The 20191-nt window shown below is 47.2% G+C and overlaps 1 protein-coding gene across 1 annotated transcript in view; it reads left to right on the plus strand.

Annotated features, from left to right (window-relative positions):
- The window catches only part of MICALL2 (MICAL like 2), a 114414-nt gene extending 113762 nt beyond the window's left edge, over positions 1–652 (plus strand). Inside the window, exon 19 of the mRNA XM_053276825.1 lies at positions 489–652. Within this exon, the coding sequence (XP_053132800.1) occupies positions 489–529 (41 nt within the window). The 3' untranslated portion in view covers positions 530–652. The remainder of the gene's footprint in view (positions 1–488) is intronic.
- The last annotated feature ends 19539 nt before the right edge of the window (positions 653–20191 follow it).

Genomic DNA, 20191 nt, shown 5'->3' on the forward strand with positions numbered 1-20191 from the left:
TTCCTGGCAACCACCGTTAAATGAAACAACAAGCCTGAGCTGAAATACCCTCCGGGATGATGAAATGGGGGTCTTTTTGTCGATTGGGGAGGGCCAGAAAGGTGGCTAACCAGTGGCGGCAGCAGAAGTCCCATTGGTCATTGGCCTGCTGCCATATTCTCCCAGAATGCACCTCCAAGCTGTACCATATTACTGTGCAGTGTCCATTTGCAGGAGAATTCTGGGGGAAATGGCAGCTCCTACTGGCAGCCACCATTGTTTTCCAATAGTACCTTATGTGCTGACAGAGCATCGCTCAGAGGGAAATAATCAGGTGATGGGAATGACCCCAGAGAGCTTCAAAATTGAACAATACTGGGCTAAATGAGCACTGGTCTGACCCAATAGAAGACAGCTACTTCCAATAACCAGAGACAGCAGAAACAGCACTCACTGAGCCTGAGTCCCCCACTGAACCAACCTTTTCTACCTACCTCAAATTTCTCCAGGTCTGCACGCCAGAGACAGCAAAGGGCCAGGAGGAAATTGACGGAGTGAAGGAAGAGTGCACAACTCCAGGCCAGAGGGTTTCTCTGCTCCTTTACATCTCTTTGGTTTCCAGACAGGGAGGCAGAGCTTGGAGGTATTTAAGACTTCATGCCCCCTCTGGCCATTCTAGGAGCAAGTCGTTCACTCAGAGCTCTCCAGGGTGCTGAAATCCTGACCTTGCCTCACCTCACAGGTTCTGGATAGGACAAGGGAGAGACAAGCGCCATCATAATTTGGGACACGGAAATTCCAGGGACAGCAGAAGCCAATGCTGCTGATAGGACTGACAGGCCCCAAAACATTGGTCAGCGGTGAATGCAATTAAAGGGCACTTGTCACTTGTATAAATATACACACATACCTATCAATGCAAACCACGCAGCAGGAAATATAAAGAGCTTAAAGAAAGGGAACGACAAATGATAAAAGGCACCAGTCAATCTTCTAATGTGTAAAGAGACAAGGCTTTCCATTGGCACAAGAGGGTCTGTGTGACAGGTTTGTACAAGGACTAGGATAATGATGCTTGACCACTGTGCACTGTATTGGATGTTTGTGTCCATATATGTGTGTTGACATGCATGTGTGCTCATGAGAAAATGAGTCCTAACCCCTGCTGCTCAGAGTTTTAACTGCTTAGGAGAGGAGGAGAGGTTGACCTGATGAACAACAATTCCAACTTACACCAAAAAAATCGTAATAATCCATTCTCCAAAAGCAGCAATACCGATTTTTAAAAGAGACTAATTTACCTGGGTTAGGAGCCAGATAACAGGAGCTATCCTTTGTGAATAGGGGCAGCTGGACCACATAGGACTGATTTCAGACCAAGGTAAGATCCTGGCTGGATCCTGATAAGATTCCCTCCCAAAACGTTTGAAAGTTTTGAGTAAGAGGCAGCACCATTTTCTTAATTTACTAGGCACTCTTTTCCTAATTTTTGAAACCCCGCTGTGCTTTCAATTGTTCTGTGAATGTACTACCTCAGAGTTAAATAATGTAAGAAGGAAGCCAGATTTGGCAACCATGATTCACCTCAGTCCTCCACATAAAACTACACTCCCCATGATGCTCTGCCTTTTCTCACAAGATTTGACTGTGAACTCATGGGCCAGGAGGCTATACGTATCTTTTCTGTTTCCAAGAGGAATGTGTAAGTTTTCACAACTGTCCACCCCTGCTTACTGAAATTTGATAGGGAGCTCTAATTTAAAGGAGAGAAAAAGTTTATAAGAGCAAAATTAAACTAGCCAGGTAAGGTTAGCCAGTATTATTATTACAAATGTGGAGGCCGAAGCAAAGAAAAAAAAATGCAAAAATGCCTAAAGCCGCCTTGTCTGCCTTATGGACTTGAAACCTGCATTTTAAAAAAACATTACTAAAGTGAGGTTTGAACCCTGGACTTCTGGACTCATTTACCTTTAATCGCTACATCTCCACAGATCTCTATCTACTGCCTTCCTCACTAGACAGTAAAGGGAACCACCTTAAGCTTCTGAGAGAGTGAGAGAGAATGAAAGTAATTTGATGTCAGGAGAACTTGTAGCTAATTTAATGTTTACCCAATAACAAGGACTTGGAGAAACATTAAAAAAAAAATCCCTTACCTTTTCATGAGCCGCAGGTAACACTGTCAATTCATAATTGTGCAGATCCCTTATTATCCGGCGCCTTAATAAATAATTTACCTAAATTATTAAAATGAAAATTTCAACATTATTAAAAATTAACCAGGTTAAATGAGCAAACAATAAATACAGCAGCCTTGTCCTGCGTGACAAGGGTCTCCGGGCTTTATTGCCTTTTGCTGAAGCAATAGATAATACATTCTCCAGTCTGCTCCTCGCCTCTGTGCGTCTCTCTTGTTCCTTGACTTGGACGCCGTCAGCCTGAGCTGCCTTTAGAGGCCACGGATGACCCTTAAAAGCAAACCTGACATCCTATACTTGGCTAAGAGGGAAGGAATTTCCTCCCCAGCCCCCTGAAACCCCCCCAAAATGAAGCCCAAATCTGCCGGATGAATAGCATGGATGAGGAGGAGGAGGACCTGCAGCATTGCTGCCACCCTTGTTGCAACCTATAAAGCATCGTGGGGTGTGTGTGCATCCAACACCCAACTGGACAGCCCAGAGATGGGAGGAGAGCTGGTCTTGTGGTGGCCAGCATGAATTGTCCCCTCTGCTAAGCTGGACCCTCCTGATACGCATGTGAATGGGAGACTCCATGTGTGAGCACTGCAAGATACTCCCCTCAGGGGATGGGGCCGCTCTGGGAAGAACACCTGCAGACTTGCATGAAGAAGGTTCCAGGTTCCCTCCTGGCAGGATCTCCAAGATATGGCTGGGAGAGACGCCTGCCTGCAACCTTGGAGAAGCCACTGCCAGTCTGTGAAGACAATACTGAGCTAGATAGACCAATGGTCTGACTCAGTGTCAGGAATGCCTGGTATGGGGCAGAAGGAAGAATGGGGCTTATTATTATTTCATTTATATCCCGCTCTTCCTCCAAGGAGCCCAGAGCAGTGTATTACATACTTGAGTTTCTCCTCACAACAACCCTGTGAAGTAGGTTAGGCTGAGAGAGAAGTGACTGGCCCGTGGCTGAATGGGGATTTGAACTTGGGTCTCCCCGGTCCTAGGCAAGCACTCTAACCACTACACCACGCTGACTCATAAAGGTATAAGGTATAAAAGGCATAAAAAGGATAAAAGGGGATAAAAGGGACAGAAAGGTGCATATGCATAAAAGCGTAAGTGATAAACGCAGCGAGACTATATAACTATATAATAAAAGTGCAAAGTTATAGTGCAAAAAAGTGGGAGGAGCATAGTTCTTTCGGATGGTGCACTGTGTTGGATGAATGCATTGTAGCATGCAGGAGCCAGAAGGAGGTCCGACTAGGGCTGCTTGGACAAACTAGAGGGTACCAGCGTCCAACGGGTTTTGGACGCTGACGCACAGAGATGGCGAAGTCTTGCGAGGCTAGTGGGAGCTCTCAAGAGATCCTGGTCTGAGATCCCAGTTGACGTTGGCATCTTGCGAGAATTGCCCCAAGTGTCAGGGGGTATATAAAGGGGAACTGACCAGTGATGAGGGGCCAGTCCAGGAGGAGGGCTTACTCTGGGGGGAGCCCTGGAACTCAGATTGAACCTTGGAGCAGTATCTCCAAAGAGGGCTGGTGAATGGAAGAGCCCCCTGGAAAGCAGTAGTGCCCCCTGCTGGTGAAAGGCTCTGAGGCTGTCCTACCCCCCTCCAGCACTAGAGGGTAGCAATCCCCGAGAAGAATGTGACACTCAGTATAAGGCAACGTCCTATGTTCCTATCAAGTGCTAGCACCTTAAGCCCACCCACTAGGGCTCTGTTGCCACGGCACACCTGGAGCACTGAGCTCAGTGTTTCCAGAGCGCCCTCTAGGCTGCAATACCAGTCCATCTGAGCATGCCATCACCTGACCCCTGAGAGCCAATTCCTGCCCACCAGGCCTTATAAAGCACCAACCTCCAAGGTTGCTGTTGAGTCCTTGCAAGTCATACCTGGGGGGAAGGATAGTACTGAAGCCCTTGTCTTCTTTCCCGGATTGCTGCCTTGAAACTGAGCCCCTGGATGTTTTGGACCATGTATTTGCTTCTCGTCTAGTTGGATTAATGGACAGAGCTTCCAATGTTCAGCTGTGGGCTTACAAACGTTAAGGTAGGCAGTGGAGAGGATGGTGGTGTGTGTAGCGGCAGCTGAGAAGGAGGGCTTTCCCTCCTACCTTGGTAAAAAGCTGGGGAGGAAATCTAGGAACATAGGAAACTGCCATATACTGAGTCAGACCCTTGGTTTATCTAGCTCAATACTGTCTAAACAGACTAGCAGCAGCTTCTCCAAGGCTGCAGGCAGGAATCTCTCTCAGCCCTATCTTGGAGATGCTACCAGGGAGGGAACTGGGAACCTTCTGCTCTTCTCAGAGCGGCCCCATCCCCTAAGCGGAATATCTTACAGTGCCCACACTTCTGGTCTCCCTTTCATATATAACCAGGGGCAGACCCTGCTTAGCTGAAGGGACAAGTCATGCTTGCAACCACAAGACCAACTCTCCTCTAGATAGGGTGTGCTTGTCCTACCCAGCCTCCTACCTTCATGTAAACCACCCAGAGACTTGCATTTTGGGCAGTATTCAAATATATTAAATAAATAAAATAAAATAAATAATAAATGTTGCAAGCACTTGGCCACAAATTGTCTACCCAGGCCGGGCATTTCTTTGACCCTTCCAGCCGTCATGTGAACAAGATTTTAGACCAGTGGTCCTCCAGAGATGCTGCTGAACTACCATCATCCCCAGCCTCAACAATTTTAGCTGGGGATGATGAGAATTGTAGTTCAGCAACATCTGGAGGACCACAGGTTAGGAACCCCTTCTTTAGGCTCTTGTTCATTCATTCGTTCATTGCATTTTTATACCACCACCACCACCAAATTCTCTAATACCAAAATTAATGGCCGGAGCCCATTCCAAAAGTGGCCCTGGGCAGAGAAAGTTTGGTTGCTTTTGACTCCACCTTTCCCTTTTGAGGCAAACTCTGTGCACAGAATTCCTTTAACGTGCCTATTTGCCAATCTGATTTCCTTTCTACGTAGGGTTGCCATATCCTGGCTTTCCAAATCTGGGTGCCTAATTTGCATATTATGTAAATTGGCTTGAAAATAATTTTTGAGCAGAATAGTGACTGCACGTTTTGCTCCATAACAAGGGCTAGAGCTTAGTTTTTTAAAAAGCTGAAAGCTGAAATCTGGGCGAATCTGGGTGGGGTAAGCAATCTGGATGAGATGCTTAAAATCCAGGAAAAACCCAAAATTCTGGGGGGCTGGCAACTCTTATTTTCATGTCTATTTGTAGCATTACCTAACTTGGCATATAGGTTGGGAGGCACCATTCTACGGTTCAGGTTTAAATATTTGTATTTGTATTTATTTGATTTCTATACCACCCTTCCAAAAATGGCTCAAGGCAGTTTACACAGAGGAATAACAAATAAATAAGATGGATCCCTGTCCCGAAAGGGCTCACAATCTAAAAAGAAACATAAGATAGACACCAGCAACAGTCACTGGAGGTACTGTACTGTGGGTGGATGGGGCCAGTTTCCGTCTCTCCCCCCTTCCTTCCCTCCCTCCCTCTCTCTCCCCCCCCCACTTCCTTCCTTCCTTCCTTCCTTCCTTCCTTCCTTCCCTTAACCCTCTATCTCCTCCCCTTTCCTGCTCTCCCCCTTCCCCCAATTAGCCTCCCCCTCTCTGCGACGTATGTGACATTATCAGAGATGCGGCAATTTCGCTTGTAATTAAATTGTTACACTAAGCATCAAACCTCCTCGATGCGTCGTGTGTGAACCCTCCTAGGCCCCGTTAACACCCCCCCCCCCTTGATCCACTCCCATTTGATATCAATAGGATATAGATCCAAGAGAGCGGGTGGTCCCTGAAGAGCGGCGTGTCTGCCGGTACTTCAGAATACAAACAGCTCCTATTCATACAAAATTCATTAAAACCTGCTGCTCTTGAAGGGGATGTGACTTTGTCATTTCTAATTGAAAGATCTGGTTTCAGTGGCACTTTATCTTCCTTGCTACACCCTGTGCCTGCCAGATATTGTGTGTGTGTGTGTGATATTTTGCAGTTATTTCTGAAGCACCCATTTTTCTACATTGTGGGAGGCACTCTCTTAGGGTGGAGAGGTTCTGACTCCCACATAAGTGGGTTCCTGCAAAAATGAATGGGGGGAAAAAATCTCAGCAAAAAGTCTGGGCTGCCTTTTCAGAGCCCGTTTCTTCGAATTCCCATTGGCTCACCTTGCAAAAATGAACAAGATCAATGCAGTTCATCCGTTTTTAATTTCCATTCATTTCAAAATGACTGCATCCCCTTATACAGATGCTCTTCTCTTGGCCACCGCAATATCAAGCAAGGACGCGTGTGTCTAGGAATGGGCCATCACAGATCGAGCGACAAGAGACACCATTTTCATAACTAGAGTTCAAAGTATCGTAGGAAGCTGCTTTATACCAAGTCAGACCATTGATCTATCTAGCTCAGCGTTGTCCGCACTGACTGGCAGCAGCTCTCCAAGGTCTGAGAAGGTCTTTGCCTACCTGGAGATGCTGCCAGGGATGGAACTTGGGACCTTCTGCATGCAAAGCAGATGCTCTGCCTCTGAGCTATGGCCCCAGACCCTCTCTTACAGTGCTCATGTCACCCATCCAAATGCAAAGCAAGGTGGATCCTGCTTAGCAAGGGAGACAATTCATGCTTGCTACAAGCATGAATTGCCCCTTTGCTAAGCAGGGTCCATCCTGGTTTGCATTTGAATGGGAGATTCCATGTGTGAGCACGGTAAGATATTCCCCGTAGGGGATGGGGCCACTCTGGGAAGATCAGCTGCATGCTTGCATGCGGAAGGTTCCCAGTTCCCTCCTTGTCATCTCCAGATAAGGCTGAGGGAGACTCCTGCCTGAAACCTTGGAGAAGCCGCTGCCCATCTGTGAAGACAATACTGAGCGAGATGGACCAATGGTCTGACTCAGTAAATGGCAGCTTCCTATGTTCCTGTGGCATTGTTACAGGCCCTCAAACCCAGAGCTATCCCTGGCTAGACATTTCCTGCATCTTGAGGCATTTATTTTGAGGCTGACGACTGTCTGCTCAAATAGCTCCCACCACATTTTGAATGTCTGTCTGTCTCTGCCCTTAGTTAAAAGTAGCAAAACCAGCAACGCTGTCACACACCCTCCGATGTTTCGTGGACAAAAACAGGAACCTCCTTATTCTCACACTGAGAAGCCCTGCCTTGTTTTTGGCTTCCTTCTCCAGCCGGACATTAAACTGACCAGGCCCATTTGCTTTTTAAGGAAAATGTACAGGTTTTAAATAGAAGGTTCAGAATGGACGTGGTTGTGCTTATTATAGAAGACACACACACACACACACACACACCCCGCCATAATAATAGAACCTGGAACGACCCATTGAAGTGAATGGCTGCGAGATTCAGGACAGACAAAAGGAAGTACTTCTCGACACAACATGCAAAGCATTTTATACGCTTTGGCCGATACGCCAGCTGCGATCTTACCTGGATCGCTTGGCCACAGTTACCCATGCTCTGGTAACCTCCCACTTGGATGACGGAAATGGGGTACATACAGTAGACTTTGAAAATGGGCTAAAAGTGCAGTTGGTCCAAAATAGACCTGGAGGATTGCTAAATGGGGCCGGGCATTTTGATCATATTACACCAGTGCTTCGTCAGCTGCACGGGTTCCCAGTCCGTTTCCAGGCCCAATTCAAAGTGTTGGTTTTAGCCTTTAAAAGCCTAAATGGCTTGTTGACGGGTTACCTAAGGAAGCACCTTGCCCCGTATGTCCTAATTCAGACATTAAGATCTTCTTCAGAGGTCCTGTTCTGAGTGCCCCACCCAAATGAGGTGAGACGGATAGCTACTATGGAGAGGGCCTTTTTGGTGCTGGCACCCCATCTCTGGACAAGCCTCTCCAGTGAGGCTCGCCTGGCGTCATCGATTTGTTCTTTTAGATGCCAGGGGAAGACCTTTCTGTTCACTCAGGCTTTTAAAAAATGATTTTTTAAAAAGAAGTTTTGAAATGTTTTGTACTGTATTCTGCATTTTCCTATTTTAATTTGCTTGTTCCGTGTTATGCATTTGAATTGGCTGTTTTTATTGTGGTGTTGTGAGCTGCCCAAAGAACAATTAGTTATGGGGTGGCTAAAAAAATAAAAGTGATGTTGATGATGATGATGAGCTGAACTGTGTGGAATTTTCTGTTTTGAGCACTGGGTGTTTTGTTTTGGCTACAAAACAGCCGAAATGGCCTGTTTTGTGCACAAAACATTTTGTATCCGAAATGAAATGCACATCCCTACCTGGCACTCAAAGGTATACTTCTTCAGAACATGGAGGTTCCACTGAGAAAAAAAGAATGATGAAAACAAACTGTTGTGGAGTTTGACCCTGCACTCAAAGCTATACTTCTTCAGAATGTAGAGGTTCCACTGAGGGGAAGAAAGAAAGAAAGAGGCAAACTCTCTTGGCATTTGAACCTGGTAGTCAGAGGTAGACTTCCTCAGAACATGGAGGCTCTATGCAGCATTCTTTTTTCCAAAAGGGTGAACCTCAACATAGCTATTCCTCCTTTGCATGGCTATCCACCCCCCGCCCCCACCCCATCTAATCTCCATACAGCCTGGAGAGAATACTGCGCATCAACAAACTTCTCGCCCTGGGAAACTTTCTCTGTTGAACTGCTCGATGTCATTTAAAGCCCATGTAATGAAGGCAACGCAGAGGGAGGAGAGGCCAATCTGCAGAGCTGCAGCCGAGAAAGGAAGGGGCGTCTGCCCCCACCCGCCCGGGAACCTCAACAAGTATTGATTTCTCTGTCACATGGCAAAGCCCCCGTGTGGCACAGACAGGGCCAGTATCTGAATTACTCAGTGCTTTAACCACAATTAAGGGCCTAATCGGGGTCGGCAGCTCCTTCCAAACGCAGTTTGGTAACAAAATCCTAATGCAGGCATTACACAAATTGATATTGTCGATAGCATGGATTCGACCCAATAGTGCTCCGTGAGCTTGCCTGTGCTCTGTGTTGGGCGAGGGCTAATTCCATCTGGGAGCCGGAGGAACCAAGGAGAGAGGGCGGAAAAACACATCCCAAACAGATACACCAAGTCTATTCAGGCGTTGTTGGCAGGCTTCTCGGAGCCTGTTTATGGAAGAGCCGGAGAAGGAGAAATCCTGGGAAATGAATGCACACGAAGCTTCCTTATTCGGTTGTTGATCTTTGGTCAATCTCGCTCAGCGCCGTCGACTCGGGCAGCAGCTCTGCCAAGGCCTCAGGCGGAGGCAAAGCCCCAGCTTGGCACGTCCAAAGTCCTGGGTTCAATCTTTAGCATCTCAAGTAGTTGGAGACAGGGGAAAGGTCAGAGTCAGCCATACTGGGCTAGATGACCTGATTCAGCATGGCAGCATCAGATGAGTTCTGTATCCAGTATCCATTCCTGTGCTCTTCAGATGTTAGTGCCAACACTCTCCTGCCCTGAGGAACTTACTGTCTAAAACGGTGAAAACGGGAGACAATAGTGGGAGGTCGGGTTGTGCTGGTTTGAATCTAACTTGGTTTGATTCAAACTGGCCCGGTTCAACTGGTTCAAGCTTGAACCGGACTGCCCCCCTCCCAAAAGGGTGGGGCAGTTGGAGTTCAAACCAAACTGGGCCTGGTTTGGATTGAACCGGTTCAGCCCAGTTTGGATCGAACCGGTTTGGCCCGGTTCGACTGCTTTAGGGTGCTTGTGAAGGGGAATTCTTGCCAGATTCCTCTTTACAAGCATCACTGTAAGATATTCCCCTTAGGGTAGTGGTTCCCAATCAGTGGTACTCCAGATGTTGCTGAACCACAAATAAATTGTAGCTGGTGTGGATGTAGTTTATCAGTATCTGGCATACCACCGGTTGGGGCAACACTTTAGGAAGAGCACCTGCAGGCTTGCATGCAGAAGGTCCCAAGTTCCCTCCCCGGCATCTCCATTTCTCTCTGGCTGAGAGAGACTCCTGCCTGCAACCTCGGAGAAGCCGCTGCCAGTCTGTGTAGACAATACTGAGCTAGGTGGACTAAGGGTCTGACTCAGTGGAAGGCAGCTTCTGATGTTTCTGTGTTCCCATTGTGGGAGTCGTAGTACAACATCAGCAGGAGGGTTGTGCATCCCTGGATGAAGTGGATGCATTTTCACAGCATTTCAGTGAGAGATCTGAAGGAAATAAGCGTGGCATCACCATCAATATCGTCACTGGCCTTTTTCTTCCTTGTCCGTGCAGGTGTGCCAAGGGTTAGTTCCCAGTCACTGAACCTTGGTACCCAACTGTCCTTCTCAGCTGTGCATCACTTGGCTCGACTCCTCCGTTCCGTTCTCTCCCGTCCGTCTTCCCTAACCTTTTGACTCCCGGGCCTTTCTGCAAGGCCCCTGAGACGGCCTCCCCGGATGGGGCTCGGCAAAGGGATCTGAAAGGCTGGGAAATGTTTCCGGGGTCCGTGTGAAAGGAGGAAAAATTAAGGGTGGTCAGATGCTGGTGGCTGGGGCTGGAGAGAGGACAAGAGGGAAAGCTCCCTGATTGATTATTAAAGGCTGTCAAAGTTTCAACAGAGTGGAAAACTCAGAAGTTGGAGTGAGCAAGTAATCCATGAAAAATCACCTCTTCCTCTTCCTGTCCATGGCAGGGCAGCGTGTCCAGATCAAAGCTCCTTGTCACCGCTCAGCCTAGGTTGGGCAATTTACGAGGCACCGGGGCGCCGGCCCATTAATGGCCATGGAAATTCATTCCAGGGGAGGCAGGAGGTGTGAATTTCTCTCCTTGCTGACTTTCCATCTTTCCCTAATTGCTCCTCTCACCCCCATCCCCCAAATTACTGGGCCCGCTCAGCCCTCCAGAATGGAACATAGGAAGCTGCCATATACGGAGTCAGACCCTTGGTCCATCTGGCTCAGTATTGTCTGCCCAGACTGGCAGCGGCTTCTCCAAGGTTGCAGGCAGGAGTCTCTCTCAGCCCTACCTAGAAATGCCGGGGAGGGAACTTGGAACCTTAGGTGCGCCTCTTCCCAGAACGGCCCCATCCTTCTGGGGAATATCTTACAGTGCTCACACCATAAGGTGAATATCTTACAGTGCTCACACATGTAGTCTCCCATTCAAATGCAACCAAGGCGGACCTGACTTAGCAAAGGGAACAAGTCATGCTTGCTACCACAAGACCACCTGTAGTACATTCAGGTAGGAAGATCTCATTCATTAAAGAGGGATCTGAGCAATGTGGCGATGCCAATAAGGCGAATGGACCAAAGAGCAAGTGAGCAAGGCATGATGGGAAATTCCATCCGGCTCACCTGCCCTTTCGTATTATTTCTGGAATTGCCTCTTTTTCGAGGTTGGAGCCGAGATGCTTTGTAGACGTAACGTGCACACAGTGAAGTTTCCTCTTGTCCTTGGAAAGCTCTGGGAACAGGCAAAGTGGAGGAGACAGCCTACTGTGCTGTGAATATGTGATCGGTTTACCAGATGCGCAGTTGGGTGGCTTGTTGACTCTCCCGGCCTCTAAAAAGCGTGTGAATAAACAGGGGCCCAGCCACCGTGCACGCTTGGCCGACGAGGAATGTTCTCATCCACCCACAATCAAATTATTTCATTTATCCATATTATTTTTAAAGGTGTGCGGTTTATCTTCATTTGGAAAGCACCCAAGGGGATGCCCAGAAAGCCCAGGAATATGATGAGCCATTCAGAACTGTCGCAGCGCGACACACAAACTCAAACAGGGGTGGGTGGTGGTTTGGGGGGTCTTTCTCAGCATGGTGTAGCATTTTATAAACATCGATCACATCCCCCTTAATTATCCCTTTTTAAAAACTCCAAACACTCTTCTTTCCAGAGCTGGACCAAGAGTTTTTGGCACCCTGGGCGAATTATTTTTGCACGCCCCCCACCAATATTCATTTAGATGTATATTCTATAACATACAGAATAGAATTTTAACAGAATGTGAAGGAGGGCCAAAGTCATTCTTGGTGGGCCAGGGCAGGGGGGGCAGTGAGGGAGGGGAGGATAAGCTCTTTCATACGATCCGATGGGGGTGGGCTGTAGGGGGGGGTTAGACCCTGTTTCAGAAAGGCTAACCCGGGGACCGCAGAACAAATGGTGACTCCTCTCAATTCAGAGTTTAGCCATTAGGCCCATAACTGGGCTACAAGGCGACAAGCAGGAATTCAGAGTTAGACAACATCTCTCCCACCCATTGCTCCCGGTGAAGAATTAGCTTTTCTTTCTTTAAAAAAAAAAATCCATAAATATCAATCATTGTGATGTCCTGGGACCCAGGAAGGGAATTCATTATATGAGTGGTTCATTTTTCTTCCCTTACCTGCACCTTAGCCAAATATATAATGGGAAATCATTCAGGGTTTTCCTGCTTCAAGCGATGTCTGCGGAACTGCAATAGCTGTTCCATCATCCGGCGCTTATAAAACCGAAGATTGATCCCTCGTTTTAAGGGAATGAGACGGGAAGAAAAGGTAACTCAAATCACAACAGATTGGGTAGTTTAGCTCCTGTGGACTGCAAGATTCCCGAAGACATTTTGAAGAGAAGAATAATTTTGCATGCTTGGATCCCGCCATCCTCCTTTGTCTCACTTCTTCCATTGTGCATCACATAAGACCATCAGAAGAGCCCTGCTGGATCAAACCTAAGGTCCATCAAGTCCAGCATCCTGCTCCTGCGGTGGCTGAACAGGTGCTTCGAGCAAGCCCATAAGCAGAGCATGAAGACAAGAGCCCTCTCCAACTATTGATCCCTAGCACCCGGAACTTGGAGCTAGACTTCCTCTGGACATGGAGGCTCCACATGATAAATTGCCATGGGTAGACCTTGCCTCCATCATGAATTTGTCTAGCAAGTGAGAAAGGAGTACAGAGCCACTGATGCTGATCTTAAGTGCTCGTCTAGCTCATGTGGGTGGTACAGTGTTAACCCCCAATTTTTCCTAGGCTGGTCTTTGGTGGTGAACATTTGGTGCTTGGTCGATCCTTTGCAAAGTGGGGAGGGAAAATCCACCCACCAGCCCTGATGGTGGATAGTTTGGACTCAAGGATTGCAATGGATATAAGTCAGGCGGTCCTTTCATGAGCCAAGGGGGAAGTGCTGCCTCAGGTGGCAGATTACAGGGCACCAGAGGGGTGGCAAAATGCCCCCCCCCCTTGCTGCCACCATCAGAGCAGCTTTTCAGGACCAATCTGACCCTTGCAAGCTTTGCAAGGAGCACCTCTCCTTGCACTTCTTTCAAAACTTGCAAGAAGAGAAGACAGGCTGCTTGCTGGCTACCAACCCTCCTCCCTGGCCCACATGCCACTTTCAAGGTTTGCAAGTCCCTTTTGAAAAGGACCCGATTCTCTCCAGTGTCATGGGGCAAGGCAGAATTTGGGACCTCACCTCAGGCACCTCAATACTTGGGCCAGCCCTGCTCACAGTGCAGAAAACACATAGAGGTCATTCGCAGGACCAAACCAGGGCGGGGATGCTTGGGGAAAGGCAGAATCCTACCTACCTACATTCCCCCCCAACAATCAGAGCCTCTTTGGTAGGGATGCACAAATCAATTTGAATTTGAATTTATTTGACTCAAATCTGGGTGATTTGAGTGATTTGAATTCAAATAGAATCAACCCTTAAAAGGACAATTCGATTCATATCCTAATCGAATTTTTGAATTTCGATTTGAATTTGATTCTAGGTCTCTTAGGCACATTTCTAAAACATTCAGGCCACATGATTAGTTTAAAATGGTGCCAAAACAGGGTCAAATTGATTCAAATGCAAGTAGAATTTGAATCAAATTTTTGAACCAGATTCAAATTCGATTCGAGTTCAAAACAAATTTTTGGAATGAAAATTGAATTAGAAATGAATTTTTAAAAAATTCATTTCATGCACTTTCCTACTCTTTGGGGTTCAGCCACTTACACAGCCACATGACTGTCACAGTGGTGGATTCTGAAAGTGGGATCTGAAGGAGAAAGTCCTTCCACATCCCACCATGTGTAATGTGTGCAGTGGTGGGGCAGCCTATGTCAGTGCAGCAGGACTCCTCTCCCTGGCTGCACTTTCCATAGTGCTCTATGGCTGCCTCTCCTGGCAGCCATTTTCAAAGCTGCAGTTCTGCAGGTAACTAGGAACATGTGAGCCTGCTTGAGCTCGAACCAGTTTGCCATTGATCTTGGCCAGCTCGGGAGCTCTCCACTGGCTCGCTCTCAAGCCAAGACAGACCCAGTTTGGCTCGAACACGAGCCACCACCACCCCCCGGCCAGTCTGGAAGCTCTAACTTTTTCTTTTAAGGAACTCACTGCCTCTGGGCGGAGGGCGCTCCGTGGGAGGGTCTCCAGTGGTTCCCCTCCCCCCAGCCAGCCTCCCCCCCCAGTCTCCAATTGGTCCAGTTCGGGGCCTCTTCACACTGGTGGCAGCCATTTTGGAGTGCTGTATATGCATACCGGCCGTCTGCATGACCAGAGTAAAAAATGGACTAAAATGGACTAAAATGGCCTGAACTGGGCTGATTGGAGACTGGGTGAGGCTGGCGGGGGGAGAGGGAACTGACAGAGACACCCCCGCAGCCGTGGCATTGCTCCCCAGAGGTGGTGAATTTTTGAAAAGTTATTGTTGTTGTTAGAACCCCTGGACCGGCTCAAATTTGAGCAGAACCAGGGCAGAGATGTCTGTTTGGGTGGGCAGTGTGTGTGTGTGTGGGGGGGGGGACCAAACATGCCTAGTTCTGTTCAAATCCAGTTCAGACTCAAACCATACCGGGCATACCGGTTTCATGCACACCCCAACAGACAACCAAAAAGTGAGGTCGGACAGACTCCTTTCTGCTCCTACCTCACTTTTTGCCCGGGTAGTGCATCTAGGCTACCTGGGTTTGCAGCAGCTGGGTAGGGAGGCCTCCTTGTGGGCCAGACAACATAGGCTGCTTGGGTAAACTCTCTCTTATGTCGTGAGAACTGCCTCAAAGACAGATTGTGCCTCTTCCCCACTGGGCAAGGTTTACAACGTTGAGACCTTCCCTCTACCACCCGCAGCCCACCTTTTGGGCCTTTTCCTCCTTCGCCATAAGCTCCAGGCATTCCATCCTTTCCTGGAACTGTCGGGAAGCAGAGGGGGCTGTAGCCCAAGGTCCTGACTCAGCCCTCTGCTCCTTCGTCTTTTCAGCCTACATCAGCGATGGAAAACCGCGGCCGGCTTCTGGTGACGGATTTAGGAGTTTTCCTCCTCTCTGGGTTCCCGTGTTTCTGGCTCAGTGGCACCGGACAAAGAAGCCCAAACTGTCTAGGTGGAAAAAATAATCCTGGCCATTTTGCAAACTGGGGTGCGCTCCTCGCAAGGAAAACAGAGCTGCTGAAAGAGCCTGCTCCCTCACCTGTGTTTCGACAGGAGTCTGGCGTGTTGAGGTTTTCAGACTCCTAAACGTGTTGGCGTCCCTGTCTTCATTTGGTTCCACTCAAAGGAGTTCCTTCCCTCCCAGCTCCTCTCCTTGGGAGAGGAGCCCGGCACCTCTGATGACATATGAGTTTACTCTGTAGCACCTTGAGTTATCTTGGAAGAAAAGGGCATTTGAAAACTTCGCTTCTGCCAAAAAGCCAGTTTTCATCTCAAATACCGTTCTGTGCTCTCTGCTTACCTCTTCCCAGCAGGCAACTTCTATAGGGCCTGTTTCCTTGTGGGAAGAGAACATTGGAGATGTATTGAATTTTTCTTTAAAAAATAACCTGTTTATTACAAGTACACACATTGAACATTGGAAAGCAGGGAGACAGACAGATGGCACTGGTCTTTAAAAGAGTATCCCACCTCCAAAAGCAACAGGCATGCAAACTTTGCTGTTTCCATAGGCTGCTTCTTGCCAGCCACCAGTTAACTTTGGACTTCTGGCTCCTTGACTGAGCACTGCCCAAATGTCTCCATCTCTTGTACCTGTTGTCAGTAATGGGGCATGTTATCAACTTCATTAGCTAGTAGTAGCCACCAGTCATCAAAAGTCGTGAAAGAAACAGCAATCCCAGTACAATATTTTCCAGGCATGTTGGAGTTACAGAAATGTTGGCGTTGTTTATCTTCATTGTCTAAAATTCCTACATAAGTGCTCTATTGAGTGGTGGCCCAAGACCTCCTCGCACTGGAGGCAGGGCACAAATTGGTGCCCCCTCCCCTTTTCCCCCAAGCAGCAATTGCAGTGACCATTGAATTTTGTGTCCATGTCCTCCTCCCTTGCAGCACATACCGCCATAGAGCACATCCAGTACTCTAATGCCCTGTCCTCATTTCTTCTGTCCCCTTCTCATTATCAGGCCAGCAGCAAACCAAGGAGGTGGCAGCAGCAGCAAAGTAGTGGTGAAGGGTTGCTCGGGTGCTGGGGGACAACAGAAGGAATCAGGTAAGGTGATGGAGGGACATTTTGCCATCCTGCTGGTGCCCTTGTTATTTGCCACCTGAGCTGACCACCTCAACTCACCTCATGGAAGGACCATCCCCAGTCCTACTGACTGGGTTTCTTCTCTGCTTTATATGCAAGGCAGCATACCACCTCTTTGAATGCATTTATTTGTTGATTAATCTAGACCATCATCATTATTTTATATATTTATATTTAAAATATTTATACCCCACCCCTCCAGTACACTACTGCTTGGGGAGGTTCGCAACAATAAAATAGATACAACATAAAATAAAACTAATAAAATGAACCAAATTAAGTAAACAAGTTAAAAGTCCAGGCTTTTAAAACCGCATTCAGAATTACTGTTGCTGTTTTATTAGTTTCAAATTAAAATTATTAAAAAAGCTAAAATTGAGAATTATAAAAATGAAAGAACCTACCAGATATAACCAAAGAGGGAACATTTAAGAGCCTCTTTAAAAAGATGTGTTTTTAGTTGTTTTTAAAACACTGGGGGAGGAGTGAAGCTCTTCAGGGAGGGCGTTCCAAAGTTCATCGCATCACTGGTCTAGAGATCCAGATAATACTGTGTGGTGAAAGTCCTGTTTGGGTGGCCAGGATTGTGGCTCATGCATCCTCCACCCAAAGAGTGAAAGAGTGAGTTTCAAAACCAGTAAGATGCAGTTATTTTGGGTGGGTGGGCAAAAATCTCTGAAGGCAAGATGGCAAGCGCCATCTTGCATTGGCAACACTTTGAGGAGAGGCAGCAAAAGAAGACCTTGCTATCATGCTGTCGTCAGATTTCACAGGCAGATTTAATTAAACTGCAATTTAATTACCTACCAGCATCCCTGTTTAATAAAACTCTGGAGGATTTTAATTTCTTTTCTCTTTTTTTAAAAACAAAAAATAATGATGCCGTCTGTCTCAAAACGGTGATGATGATACTGCCACCGAGTGCAACATGAGGTGTTGCTTTAACCTGCCTCATTGTCTATGGATTAAGGCCCAGGATGTTAGGGTTGTGCAAACTGGCTAGACCTTGAGATGGTACAACATCCAACTGGCCCGGATCGAGGGCTCACCCTCGAGCTGGACTGGGCCCGGTTCAGCTCTTCAGTTGAGCCAAACCCTTCCAGCCAGTCAGGGGCCAGTTTGGTGGGTTTTTTAAAGTAAAAATAAGGCAGACTCACCGCCATTGATGGTTTCTGGGGATGCTGTCATGGCCGTGGGGGGGACTCCTGATGTTTTCCTTCCCCCGATGCCCCTGGTCATTTTTGGCCCTCTACAGGCCATTTTTAGCCCATTTTGGTCCATTTTTGGCCTTACGGGCCTGCCTGCAGTTGCGGTGGCCATTTTGAAGGCCATCGCTCATGCCCAATTGACATCTGCATGGCTGGGGGGCTGTTGAGGGGAGGGGGATATCAGGAGACACCCCCCCAGCTGTAACAGCACCGCCTGGAGCCTGGTAATGGTGGTAAGTCCACCTTTTTTTTTAACATGACAAAAAAAAATCCCCCTTACCCAAGCTGGGCCCAAACCAGTTTGGACTAGAGCCGGACTGGGCCCAGCTCAAATGTGCATAGAACCGGACCAGACCCAGTTCAACTTGAGTATGGTTTTACTTGAACCGAACCGAGATTTCTGGTTTTGTGCACACCCCTAACAGATGTAGGAGACCAGCCCTTCCATCCATCTAGCAATCTTCAGTGTTCCAGACCTGGGATTATATCTGAATGCTGCTGTTATAAAAGTCAGTGCCTTGCACATAAAGGGCTCTCGTGTCAGAAGGCTAGGCTCAGAACCTTCTTTCCCGAGACCCTGTCCCCAAAGGGCTCACAATCTAAAAAAGAAAAACAAGACAGCCACCAGCAACAGCCACTGGAAGGATGCTGTGCTGGGGATGGATAGGGCCAGTTACTCTCCCCCTGCTAAATAAAGAGAACTACCACTTTTAAAAGGTGCCTCTTTGCTCAATCTGCAATGGCAGGGCTGTAGGGTATGTGTGAAAACTGCCTGTCCCCCACCAAAATCTTCTCTGTTTCGTTCTTTGTCAAGAGCAGGATTCTCTGGGATGCCGTGTGAAAGCACTCCTCCTTTTAATGAAGTGTTTACTGTTCCCATCATTAAAGGATGTATTAAATCCGGCATCAACCTCTCCCTAATTGATGTAGAGACATGATTGCATCCTGGGAGGCATGGGTAGCCCCAGGTGAACGGCACAAAAGAGTTGCTGTGGCTAAATGGAAAATAAAAAACATAACACAATAACAAAAGGTGTGGGATGAGAAACAGAGCGGGCCGCAGAGTTTGAAACTATCTGATGCGGGAGGCCTAGCATTTAAACAAGGCCAACCCACTCAAGAATGGCTCACATTTTATCCACCTATTTACTTGAAAATAATTTTTAATGTCACACTGAAAGTCATCCAGAACTTTTGCTCTGAATTTCAGGCAGCAGGGAGAGCAATATGGTGGCCTCAGCTGACCCTGGTGGACCTTTTTCTGCCACCACCTTCTGTGCCGAGCTGATGGTCTCCCAGGAGCCGTCTTTATTTCCCAGACGCCCCTTCAGAATGAAGCGACATGGTGACATAGTGTTCTTCTGAGGCAAATAAAAAAGGCCTGTTGCCACCAAAGTTTCATTCCTCCCCCCCCCAAATTTCCAAACAGAACCCTTAAAATTAATTGAATGAGTCAAAATTCCCCTCCTCAATTTCACCACTCCATTTCCAGCTGGCAAAATTGGGCAGTGGGATATCTAGATGAAGATACCAGTTGTGGCAGCTGCCATTTTCTTATCCAGAGATCTGTACACCACAACATTGGATCTATAGTGTTGTGTTGAGAGGCATTCTGGGTAAAAAATGGCAGCCACCACAGCGAACCAAAAATGATTCATCAGCTGGAAGGCAATGCCAAGGGAAATTGCACCTTCCTTTAATCCCCTGCCCAAATTTTAAGCCAAAAATTATCTTATGAGAACTCCCAGCTCAAACTTAATATTTAGATATGTGCACAAAATGATTTTTGTGTGTTTTTAAATTCAAATCAGATTGCAAAAATTTGTTTCAAATTTGAACCGAGTTTGAATCTGGTTTGAAAATTTGATTTGAATTTGGATAATATGACCCTGTTTGGGCTCCTTTTTAACCAAATAGGGGGCCTGAATAGTTTTTAAAAGGTGCCCAATGATGCTCGAATCAAATTGGAATCAAATTTTGAAAATTTGATTTGAATCAAATTGCCCTTTTAAAGGATGATTCAATTTTAATCCAAATCACTCGAATCACCAAGATTCATGTTGAATCAATTTGAATTCAAATCAGTTTGCACATTCTGACTGATATTCATCTTCCATAACTATCCAAAGGCCAGTTCACAGATTGCATGCTCACTCTTGTTCATTGTTGTCTCAAGTGCATGGACCACATGTAGCAAGCATTCATCTCAGCTTCATCTCCAAAAAGAAAACTTCCATAGTTTTCATTCCCCTGCCTAATTTTACATATACTCATTAAACATCTAACTTTCCTCCTCTTCTAAAGCCACTAAACAGAGGCGGGGTGGGGGGGCGAACACACTGCCTCCTCTATCTGTGATCCATTGTGGTCCAAACTAAATGTTCTCCAGA

This window comes from Hemicordylus capensis, chromosome 13 (assembly GCF_027244095.1).
Source record: "Hemicordylus capensis ecotype Gifberg chromosome 13, rHemCap1.1.pri, whole genome shotgun sequence".
Lineage (NCBI taxonomy): Eukaryota > Metazoa > Chordata > Lepidosauria > Squamata > Cordylidae > Hemicordylus > Hemicordylus capensis.